This window comes from Gopherus flavomarginatus, chromosome 2 (genome assembly GCF_025201925.1).
Source record: "Gopherus flavomarginatus isolate rGopFla2 chromosome 2, rGopFla2.mat.asm, whole genome shotgun sequence".
Lineage (NCBI taxonomy): Eukaryota > Metazoa > Chordata > Testudines > Testudinidae > Gopherus > Gopherus flavomarginatus.
This window is the reverse complement of record NC_066618.1, coordinates 256,210,159-256,222,534: the sequence shown is the minus strand read 5'-3', so window position 1 is coordinate 256,222,534 and position 12,376 is coordinate 256,210,159. Positions and strand designations below refer to the sequence as shown.

The 12,376-nt window shown below is 39.8% G+C and overlaps 1 protein-coding gene across 14 annotated transcripts in view; it reads left to right on the top strand.

Moving 5' to 3' along the window:
- The window catches only part of TRIQK (triple QxxK/R motif containing), a 210,396-nt gene that overhangs the window by 19,728 nt on the left and 178,292 nt on the right, over nucleotides 1–12,376 (top strand). For 9 of the 14 annotated variants that reach the window (XR_007772661.1, XM_050941457.1, XM_050941451.1 and 6 more), the window contains 2 exons: nucleotides 4,371–4,529; nucleotides 10,387–10,467. Coding sequence is in view for 13 of the 14 variants with exons in the window: in XM_050941457.1 (XP_050797414.1) it covers nucleotides 4,472–4,529; nucleotides 10,387–10,467 (139 nt within the window). In the remaining variant the exon portion in view is untranslated. The remainder of the gene's footprint in view (nucleotides 1–4,370; nucleotides 4,530–10,386; nucleotides 10,468–12,376) is intronic. The other 5 variants (XM_050941459.1, XM_050941461.1, XM_050941453.1 and 2 more) reach the window with 1 other exon arrangement.

Here is a 12,376-nt window from a genome sequence, read left to right as displayed (position 1 = left end):
TTGATACTTAATTTGTTTTTCATTTGTTATGGAATTTGAAATGAACTAAGGAGTGTAGAACATTGGATTGGGGTGCTGTGTATTTGTGCCACTCCTATTAGGTAAAATCAGAATTGCTCTATTGTGTGCTATAGGCACAATATTACTAACAGATAATGGAGTTTCTCCTTTGCCTAAAGTGGTAGGTGCCTGTTTGAAAGCAATAGGATATGAGTTCTAGTTCTGTTGCTGTCATGAAGTTCTGAGTTGTTAGTGACAACAGCTGTGACTTCTAGTTGACCATGAGGTTTGTTTTAGGAGTTCGTTCTGTTGTTCTTATTTCGTGTGTTAAATTTTTTTGTCACTAGCAATGTTTTCCCACTGCACTTAAGGATCATTATGGTCTCCCTCCTTTGGCTAATTTAACTCTATTAAAAAACCGTGGTTATTCAACTGACTATGCAACTTATTGACAAAAGACGTATTGAAGTCAATGAACTCTTTCCATTGACATCTATAAATTTTAAATCCGACTTGGAGTTATAGCCTGAGTTAAGACTCGGCTGCCTTTATAGTTTGAAAACATAGGCCTATGTTGCGTAAAAAAAAAGGGTGCTTGCCTGTTTGTGGCATCCATTTGTAGTACATGCAAACAGATAGCTACATGTATAGATATTCAGTTACCCATTATGAGTGTGTCCAAATTGATGCATGTGTAAATTAGACTTAGATGCTAGTGTCTGAAAATTTGGCCCATAACATTAGCATTCTGCAGGGAGTTCTTTCAGTCACTAATTCTTAATTTCTTTTCTATCAAATTAATAATTACATTTCAACCTTTAATTTTCTTTCATGTTCAAAAATACTATATACTAATATTTAAACAACTTTTATAGTTAAAGAATCAAAACGCATGATTCAATACAAAGTCTCAGTTTCATGGAATTTTGCACGCATGCAGCTCTTGGTATCTACAGTGGAACCTACTTAAGATGTTGTTATTGTTATTAATCATATAGCACTACAAATGTACAAAGCACAGTGCCACGTGCTTTATAGTCCCTATATTTATTTTGTATATTTTTTTTTAGTCATTCACAATATGTTTCTATTCCGTTAATGAAAGGGACTGTATGATCCCTTGGATGGCCAGAATAATATTTTTTGAAATTCCCATGAACAGTAAAACAGAAGTGTATTTCAAGAGTAGTGAGTTAAATTCTCTCATGGTCAGATCTTGAATTTACATATAACTCTCTGTCTATAACTCTCATTAATTGTCAAAATCAGAAATATATTATTGACAATGGAGGGTGATAGAGGCAACTTATTCATCTCAGATAGTGATTAGGATGTGATAGAACTGGAGAAAAAAGATAAAGCACTCCTCTTGTGATGCAAGCGCTCAAAGTGTGAGGAAAGAGAGGGGGGAAAACAAGACCAAGGGAAAATTGCCCTTTAAAAACCTGAAAACAAACTAAGAATCAAAATATCATTCAAATCACTTGTACATGATTTTTTTCCTAAAAAGCATCTTTTGTAGAAGCTGAGAGCTGGGAGAAAGCTCACATTGATTTCTAATGACCTGACACTACTCCTTAAGTTTTTTTTTAGCAATATCTAAAAGAACCGTGACAAACTCCTTTAGATGATTTTTAAATGGTATATAGTCGTTAAAATTCCAGGAACCTACACAGGCTTTAGAGTATGTACAGCACTTTATGATTTTGCAGAATTCAGGTTAAGTAAAGAATCACAAGAAAAGGGGCTCGATCCTGCACCAGCTGACATTTATGAAATGTTGCTGTTGAGTACAGTGGATAAAGGAATGAGCCCATACTTTCTTAAACGGTGTGAATTATTTTGGGAAATAATAGATATATTTATGAGTGAAATATTTCTGTTTTAAATAGGGGTGGCAATTTTCACTTCAAAGTATTTCGTGAGTCAGAAAGGTTCCAGACTTTTTCCTTTTAGAAATCTGATCTGATGGTTACATTTGAAACCATTCCTGCAGCAAGATTCATAAATAATAAATATTATCTCTTATTAATCCATATTTTAGCTTAACTCTGGCTCATAGCAAGCTACTTCCTCAGGGAATGGAGAATTCTTACAAGGGAAGGTGATGAGCCACAGCCCCCAAGGAATTAAATTGTGAAAACAATCTTGGTTTCGTACATGCTAATATAGATCTGTTATTCCCCTTCCACATTTATCACAACACATTTTAAATTGTGGCTGATCTTTTATGCAAATAGCTGTCTTATTAGACATTGCAGCAGTGTATGTTAATGTCTCTATGGGTTTTTCAGGAGTTTGCTAAATAACCATCAAAGCAGTAGAAATGAATGATGATTACTGAATGGCTTTGAAGAACAAAGAAGGTCAGAGCATTTTAGAGGTTCTAGATGCCTGAGTCAGTGACAGTTTGAACCACACAGATGAACAGGCATGTCTCTGTGGCTCATATTAAGTAGGCCAAATATATATTTTAACTACTGGGAAATAATTTTTCTGCACTTGTGTGTTTTATTGGCAGTGCTGAAACTTACAAGCATCTTTCACAGCTAACATTTTGTTACAAAACGTTACTAGGCTATTGAAAATGCAAAAGGCAAGTCAGACATTGTTTCTAACAGTGGAATAAAGTAAACCAAAAGCTAGATTTTACTGTATAAACTGTTGTATTATCTACTTTGTTAGTTGAAATATTAACTTTATTTTCCATTACTGTTGCCATGGTGTAAGCTGGGTTATGATTTTATAGGCAATAGGGGCAAGGGACTGAAAAAAAACCAGATGTGATACTTTTTCCTTAGTTTCATTCAGCTTAGTATATGCTATAGATACCTAAATGTTGGTTATTTACCGTGTTAAATGTACTTAGTATATGAAAATCTTCAGTGATATTAATTTTGACCTGCACTAAAAGTACAGCAATATTAATTTGTATATTTCTGTTCCTCTTGAACACGTTTAAAATATTCACTGATTTGTGAAGACTCAGGTTCATTCTAAATCTCGTGGTTCATACCTTAAGATATAGGGCCTGTTTCTACTGTTAAAGTCAGTCGAAATTTTGCCATTGGCCAAATTCTTCAGTTATTTACATGAGTTTAAATCTTAAGTAACTCCACTTAAGTTAATGGTGTTACTCTGTATTTGCTCTGATGTAATGAGTGCTGATTTCTGGCCAGTACTGTCAGCAGAAAGTAGAATTGGTCCCCAAATGGAGAGACAGTGAAAATAATTGCTGTATTGTTTGATATATGAATAAGCCCCGGGGATAATTCCTGAGACTGTGCTTTGAACCTGGCTTGAAAACAGTTATGCCATTGACAATAGCTCATTTGACAAACTTGTCTTGGTGGTTTAATATATATTTTTGCACATAGATTTAAAACCAGATTTTGGTTTTTAGAATAGAGGGTGAAATTAATCCATTTCCAGTATCCCACTGCACCAGGTAAACCACGTGTTGTTACTTGGTGGGGAGAAAAACATACAGAGGGAGCAGCTGTATACAGCATCTTAGCACCTCTTATATAACACACAGCTGGTGTGTTTGAGCTCGTCTGGAAGGGTTATTGGAACCATGATTGTGTGGATCTAGTAGAGAAAAGTGATACCAACGTGTGAAGAAGCTGTGATTATTAGTGGGAATAGCAGCCTCAGAGGGACTGTGTGCAGCTTCCCAGCCTGCATGCAAATTGGGAGGTAGATTCCAATTCGCTGCAGTCTATTTGGAGTTCCCTATACAAAAGGTTGATTACTTAGACTTTGGAAGGTGATGGGTGAACTTCATCCTTGCTGTTTTAATTTTAGAACACATATTACTCTGAAAGTTTAAAAAATAATGTTAATAGAGAGATAGTGGATTTAGACTCTGGAGACCTGAGTTAGATTGTAAATTTGCACATCCCAGTTACTACACATGTATAATATGATCTGATTTGTCATCTCAGGTCAAGACAAACCTAGAATTAGAATAGCAAGTGTGAGGACTAAGGTACCTCAGTTCTGAACTGAGCTGCAATCCAGGAAAATCAATGCAGTTACCTCTCCAGAATTTTCTCTGAATTCATCTGTTTATTCCCTGCATTGGAAGAAAATGAATCAGACCCACACTTCTTGCTGATCCCCAGACACGTGCATGGATCTTGGGTATCATCCTGGGATAGAGGCCATCCATGTGGAGTCCCAGCATTTCCGCAGTAGCTGTGCATCCCCTGGTGCTGCCCTGTGATCCTCTGACAGCATGGCACTGTCAAGGCTCACCAATGACTGTTCTTGAGACTCCCCTTTAAGAGGAAGGAGAGTTAATATAAGAAACACAGGAAAGTTAATAAGGCTCTGACAGTATTTATTCTCCTCTGATTTTGCTGTAGGTGAAGTTTCAGGACAATCAAAGTGGCTACACCTACTATCCACCTTTTCCTCACTTGGCGATTTCTAGAACTATGGACAGGCTTCCCTGGGTGGCAGGAGAATGGGGCACTGGTTCTGTGAAGGCAAGCAGACTCCCCATTCTACTTTGGATGGGGGAGGTAAGTGCATGGGAGGCCTCTTCATGTGGATCTCAAGCACAGCCTGGCCCTATATCTGTATGAGCTTTCAGATTGTCTTCTCTCTTACTAACTTAATTCTTGGGTACCCAGATTCTGTGGGGATGGACATAGTAGAAATCTGATAATGGCAGACTTTAAGTTCAGTCAGTGATTTATCGAAGAAATATAGTGATTTCAACTATAGACTCATAGACTTTAAGGTCAGAAGAGACCATTATGATCATCTAGTCTGACCTCCTGCACAATGCAGGCCACAGAATCTCACCCATCCACTTCTATAACAAACCCCTAACCTATGTCTGCGTTATTGAAGTCCTCAAATTGTGGTTTGAAGACTTCAAGCTGCAGAGAATCCTCCCGCAAGTGACCCGTGCGCCATGTTGCAGAGGAAGGTTCAAATTGGATGGAAGCTTGTTTTGTTATAATTTCTTATACTGTGTTTATTTTGTTGTTCAAAGTAATGCTTCTGTAATATTAATAAACCAAATAATAGAAAAAGAGTACTTTTAGATTTCATCTTATAGTGTTTGTAATATTGATGATTAGTTCCAGTATTTCATTGTTCTTCTTTGAATGATAGTAAATCAACATTCTACTGTAGGTGTATGTGTGCTCCAGTGCACAGCTGGCGGAGAATTTTTTCCCTTAATGGTACACATCAAGTGGCATGAGTGCCTTGTGCTGCCTCGTGTATTACATGCAGGCATAAAAGGCAGAGCCACCCCAAGTTCCTTCCTACCCCCAAGACAGTTGTTGAAGCTCCCATTTTTCTCTTCTCAAGTCCCTTCTTTTTGTTGTAAATAGATAGTAGTATCTATTTTTGTTAATGGTCTGTAGTTTAGGTAGTGTAGCTTTATTTAGTAGTTTAAAAGTTCGTCACCGATTCCCAGTTTGGTCCTAATCCAAGAGCTGTGCTGTACTCTCCAAGCGTCAAAGCTTGCCACCCTTGTGGCAAACCACTGCCAATTAGTGATCAATAGTGACCCATCTGCCTTAAGTGCTTGGGGGAGGCTCACGTGAGTGCAGATGCAGAATCCATAAAGGTTTTAAGTCCTGATCCAAAAAGGACAGGGCAACCAGGTTTAAGTACCTGTTGTTGATTTCAATGCTCTGCCTTCCATTGAACCATCCACCCCACTCTGGGTGCTGAGCTCATTGGTCAGCTATGTTCCTCCAGCCTTGCTGGTACCAATAGGTAAGTCAATTCTGTTGGTGCCAAAGAAGAGTCACCGCAAGTCAAACTTGGTACCAGGTACCTCAAGAGCAGAGACAGAGCAGTCAAAGGACTTGGAGGCGCGCTCTAAAAGGAGGCACTCTGGTGCATATATCAAAACAGGGAGTTCATTGATTCCAGAGCCAACTACAGGCCTGTTGAGACTAACTTCTGAAGTGCCATCAGCATTATCACCTCAGGCTTCGGTACCACAGGACCAGAACACTTTCCGGTACTGTTTACTCCCAAAGCATTTGCCGTTGTGAGAGGGTTGTTGAATTTCTCAGTACAATTTTCTCTGGCAATGCAAGAATGTTGCCTGGCGCCCAAGGTACCAACACTCATTCCTTCACCTCTGCACCATGTGGGAACATGGGATGCAGCAGTTAGTGTTCCATTCAAAATGGTGTCCTTGAGGAGAAAGCTGCAGATGATCTCGGCAGCACCCCCTTCTCCAGATTCTGAGCTTACCTCTCCAGTATGGATGGCTCCTCCTTTGTTGACATTTCTTCTCCCTTGGATTCTGAGATGAGTTCCTATATGTCTTAGCCTGGTCATATACACCAACCTGCATCCAGTACCTGCTCACCCTGGATTCACCCTCAATTCCAGCATGATGCTTACTAAAAGGATCCTTGGGCCTCACTACAAGAGATGTCCACCACCACTCTGTGCCTCTGGTTGCATTCTTCAAGACCTTACTTTGATGTGTTTGCCAAGAGCAGATACCAGGTCTAAGAGTGTCTTCTTTCCTTTCTTCAGTTTTTGCAAACCACTCACAAAATGTGTTTGGGCTCACTCCACAACAGATTGGTAGATTTTTAACATGGTGGACATGCAGTAATCCTGTCCCTGTCCCTTTTCAGGGACCTCTCTCATGAAGCCATGTTGTTGTGTGAGACCACTTTTGGCCCATGTTAGATGAGCTCGGCCTGCTGATCAACATGGAGAAGTCCATTCTGTCTCTGGTTCAAAAAACCTATTTATTGGAGTTACGTTTGAGAGAGCTATGGGGCTGGTTGGCCGAAGTGTATATCATTGAGGAAGCATCATGGACATGATAGTTCACATTCCAGATTGAGTCTTATCCTCCCTAGATTGGTGGATAGATCCTGCCAACATTTTCAAGGGAGTTCCCTTTGCCTGGCCTCAACAATCTCTCATCTTAGTCATGGATCCCTCAGACCAACATACTGGTGGAGGGGTAAGACTCATTTGGGTGTGCTACAGACACAAGATCTCTGGTCTTCCCAAGATCTCAGTCTGCATATAAACATCAGGGAGTTGCAGGCTATCTGGTTAGCTTGCATGGCATTTCTTCCACAAATCAAAGGAAGGGGTTTGTTGGTTATGACCAATGATACAATGGCCATGTTTTATGTAAAAAAACTAGGAGTCTGATTTTCACTGCTGTGTCATTTAGCAATTCTGCTTTGGGCCTTCTGCATTGCCAATTCCATAATCCTGAAAGCAGGTTACCTTCCACAGATCCACAGTACATTGGCAGATCGCCTAATAGGCTGTTCATCAACCACTGCAAGTGGTCCTTCACGCAGACTTAGCAAGGTCTATTCTCCAGTTTTTGGGAACTCCACAAGTGGATCTGTTTGCAACAAAAGACACCAAAAAATGTCACCAGTTTTGCTCTGCAGCGGGCCACAGTCCAGGTTCCTTGACAGATGCATTTCTACTGTCGTGGTCTGATGAACACTTGTATGCTTTTCTTCCCATTTCTCTCTTGTCCAAAGTTCTGTGCAAAGTTAAGCAGAACAAGTCTCATCTTATGCTGAGCGATGGCCCTTTCAACACTGTTTTTTGGAGCTATTGAACCTATCAGTTAGTCCCCCTCATTATCATTCCTGCTACACATGGACTTGATTTCACAGAATCAGGGTCATCTCCTCCATCCCAATTTGCAGACCCTTCTCCTGATGACTCGGAGGCCTTGTGGCTAATGACTGCAGAGAAGTCTTTTTCTAGGGTTGTTCAGGAAGTGCTGCTAAATAGTAGAAAACCATCAGCTAGGAGTATTTGGCTAAATGGAAGAAGTTCTCTGTCTGGGTTAGAATGAAAGGAGCTTTTCTGATCTTTGTTTCTGTTCAGCACATACAGGACTATCTTCTGCCCCTAAAACACTAAGCATTGGCGATTAGTTCAATCAGAGTGCATTTAGTGGCTATCTTAGCCTTCCACCCGTCTGTTGATAACCATTCTCTTTTTTCAGCCTTATGTCTGTAAGATTTTTAAAGGGCCTGGTTAGACTATTTTCACATGTGCAAAATCCTGTTCCCTCACGGAGCTTGAATCTAGTCTTAGAAAAACTGATGGGTCACCCCCTTTGAACCTCTAACGACCTGCTCCCTGTTTAGTTTTCAAATTAACAAAGCAGTCTTCTTACCAACCTTCTTCCCAAAGCCTCATGATTATAAAAGTGAGGAGAGGCTTCATACTCTAAATATTGGAAAAGCTTTAGGGTTTTTTTTTTTTATCTAGAACAGACTAAACCTTTTAGGTCGGGGGTCGGCAACCTTTCAGAAGTGGTGTGCTGAGTCTTCATTTATTCACTCTAATTTAAGGTTTCATGTGCCAGTAATACATTTTAGAAGGTCTCTTTCTATAAGTCTATACGTACAACAATAGTTTAGTTATATATTAAAGTAATTAAGGTTTTTAAAAAGTTTAAGAAGCTTCATTTAAAATTAAATTAAAATGCAGAGGCCCCCGGACCAGTGGCCAGGACCCGAGCAGTGTAAGTGCCACTGAAAATCAGCTCGCATGCCGCCTTCGCATGCGTGCCATAGGTTGCCTACCCCTGTTTTAGGTCTTCAACACAACTGTTCACAGCATGGGTGGACAGAATGAAGGTGTGTCCTGTATACGCCCAAAGGATCACATTTTGGATATCTACTTCGGTTACCAGTTGGTGAATGTGAAGCCTGTGGATAGAGTGTTGGGTCATTTGACTAGATCCGAAGCAGCACCTGGCCCATGTTCCCATATTAGATATTTCCAAAGTGACAACCTGGTCATCATGGCATATGTTTGTCTATCACTATGCTATCTCTTGACAGTCTAGAGACATTGCTAAGTTTGGACAAGTGAACGGCTTTTGAGTCATCTGTGCTATCACTTGAAGAAGAAGAAATGGTTACTAACTTTTCCATAACTGTTATTCTTCAAGATATGCACATGTCCATTCCATGACCTGCCCTTCTTCCTCTCTCCAGTGAGTCTTTCCGGTAGGAAGAAGCTGAGGAAGGTCAGTGGTAGTTCCGCACTTTATGCCTGCACAAGGCAGCAGAGGGTGATCGTGCTGCCCCGATGGGTACCGCTAAGGGAAAAATTCTGACAACTGTGCATTGAGGTAGGGTGCACATACACCTACAGCTGAGTAGACATGTGCAACACATCTAAAGGAAAAACAGTTACAGAAAAGTTAGTAACCTAATAAAATACCTAGTAAAACAAAGTTTGCAGATTATACTAAACTGCTCAAGATACTTAAGACCAAAGCAGACTATGAAGAACTTCAAAAAGATCTCACAAAACTAAGTGATTGGGCAACAAAATGGCAAATAAAATTTAATGTGGATAAATGTAAAGTAATGCACGTTGGAAAAAGTAACCCCAACTATACATACAATATGATGGGGGCTAATTTAGCTACAACGGGTCAGGAAAAAGATCTTGGAGTTATTGTGAATAGTTCTCTGAAGATGTTCATGCAGTGTGCAATGGCGGTCAAAAAAGCAAACAGGATGTTTGGAATCATTAAAAAGGGGATGGAAAATAAGATGGAGAGTATCTTATTGCCCTTGTATAAATCCATGGTATGCCCACATCTTGAATACTGTGTACAGATGTGGTCTCATCTCAAAAAAGTCATACTGGCATTGGAAAAGGTTCAGAGAAGGGCAACTAAAATGATTAGGAGTTTGGAACAGGTCCCATATGAGGAGAGATTAAAGAGGCTAGGACTTTTCAGCTTGGAAAAGAGGAGACTAAGACGGGATATGATAGAGGTATAGAAAATCATGAGCGATGTGGAGAAAATAAATAAGGAAAAGTTATTTACTTATTCCCATAATACAAGAATTAGGGGTCATCAAATGAAATTAATAGGCAGCAGGTTTAAAACAAATAAAAGGAAGTTCTTCACACAGCACACAGTTAATTTGTGAAACTCCTTACCTGAGGAGGTTGTGAAGACTAGGACTATAACAGCGTTTAAAAGAGAACTGGATAAATTCATGGAGGTTAAGTCTGTTAATGGATATTAACCAAGATGTTCCTAGCCTCTGTTTGTCAGAGGGTGGAGATGGATGGCAGAAGAGAGATCACTTGATTATTGCCTGTTGAGTTTACTCCCTCTGGGGCACCTGGCATTGGCCACTGTTGGTAGACAGGATACTGGGCTAGATGGATCTTTGGGTCTGGCCCAGTACGGCCATTCTTATGTTCTAACCATTTCTACCATGTATAGGTTTATTCCTTTTGTATATAATTTAGATAACAATTTTACTTGTTAAAGACTTTCTGTGACATGCATAGAATCCATTGGTTTGTTTAGATAATTCATTATTTAAAAATAATGTGATTTTTTTCCCCCCCTTCCTTACTTAGTGGTTTTAGACTCAAAAAGGATGGGAAGAAAGGATGCGTCTGCCGCAAGAATTCCTGTTGAGCAATACAGGAAACAAATAGGTAAGAAATACAGATTAATGTCTCTTTTTGGGATGCATCCTGTGTACAGTGTTAAGGGCCAGCCCATTCAGCAAAGACTTCTGAGAGAGAAAAAAAAATAAATTAAAATAAAACAGCATTGTGACGTTTCACTCCATATTCTTTATGAAAATATGCTTATGATGTGAATATGACATAACTGAGATGTACTTTATGCAGGATGGATTTTGTAAGATATCATTGGAAAGGTTATAATTTACTGAATGTGATTATCCAATTTGTATGCCTGTATCATTTCTGTATCTGAAGTTAGGAATATTGACTATGTATCTGTATTTCAACTATGGTATTTTGGGTGATGCCCACTGCTAGCACTTCAGGTACAACGGTGGAAAAGCCAGACAGGGCTGATGACTCATCAGCGAGGACAATGGACTGTGAAAAGGCTTGGCCTTCTTGTGGATGCTCCATACTGCCACTGACTCCTGGATGATGTGATACTACAGAGTCAGGTGGTCTTGTCACCTGATACTAAACATTACCTGGGACTTCTTGTAACTTTCCACTGGAAGGGATGGGAGAGCGGGGGGTCAAGTTTGGGAAACAAAGGATTCCCACCTTACGCAAATCCTATTTAAGGGTGTGGAGGAAGGTAAATGGGACTGCTCCTCTCCATGGCCTGTCTGCCCAAGAAGAAAGACTGATAAAAGTACCTGAAGTGAAGGCAATGGGTGGAATGGGATGGGGTGGGGTCCAGACTGATGCAGGAGTCCAGTCTGAAAAGGAATATAACTGGAACTCTGAACCACAGAAACTTTGCAACCTGCCTAAAATAACATTTAGGGTGAGAATTTACATTTGGTAACCTGTTTTTTTTTTTTAAAGTATTTTGAGCTTAGCTTGCATATTTTGCTTTATTTGGTCAGTAATCTGCTTTGTTTTGTCATATCTTTTATTCACTTAAAATTCATCTTTTGTAGTTAATAAAATTATTTCTTGTTTATAATATGACCCAGTTTATGTAATTTCTAACTGGAGGGGGGGACAAGAAGTTGTGCATTACTCCCTCCACATGACTCATACCAATCTCTCTCTTAAGATTCCTAAATTTTACTTTATATGTTTCAGGGGTAATCTGAAAACTTCGCAAAACAGTATCTTTAAATTTACAGTAGTCTAAAGCATCTTCAATAGGCATTCCATTGAATACATTTTGAGCTTTACCTGTTAATTTCGCAATCAGGGTAGGAACTCTCTTATCAGAGATTTCATGTATTACACAAAGCCTTTCGAAGATAGTCAGATATTGAGCAATATCATCATCCTCACTCTATGCAAGACACAAGTGTTCCCATTTATGGATTTTTGGAGTGATAGGTGGGGCAGAGGGGGCCTCTGATTCTGCTTCTCTATCAGGTCCAGTTGGTTTTTCACTTTTTTCTCTCTGTTTTTTTCTTTTATTTCCAGTTCATTCCATTGCAATAATCTGTGGTGCTCCCTCTCCTTTTCTGCAGACTGCAGCCTGAAAAGCTCGAACTTCACAATTGCTTCACTGCTTTCACTCATTTTCCTGCTTTTCTGTTCCTACTCCCTTTACCAAAATAAGCAAACAAAAAATAACAAAACTGTGACCTCTTCCTGACTGTTCTTAGCCACTGCACTAAAGACTCACTTAAAATCACAAATATCAGTACTTAAAGTGTGAACTCCACTTGGAGTAATAAGCTGCACATACACCCTGCTCGCTACGCCACTGTGACGTTCCCTTCTGGTGTTATCTGGACTGGTGAGCTGCTGGGCTATTCCAGTCCTCGACTCTGGGAGCCAGTCTTACCCTGCTCTGTTGTGAGAACTGCCACTCCTGGGCTGTTCACACACAACCCCTGGCATGTAAGCTGCTCCTTGGATTGTGCAACTGAATGACACTAGT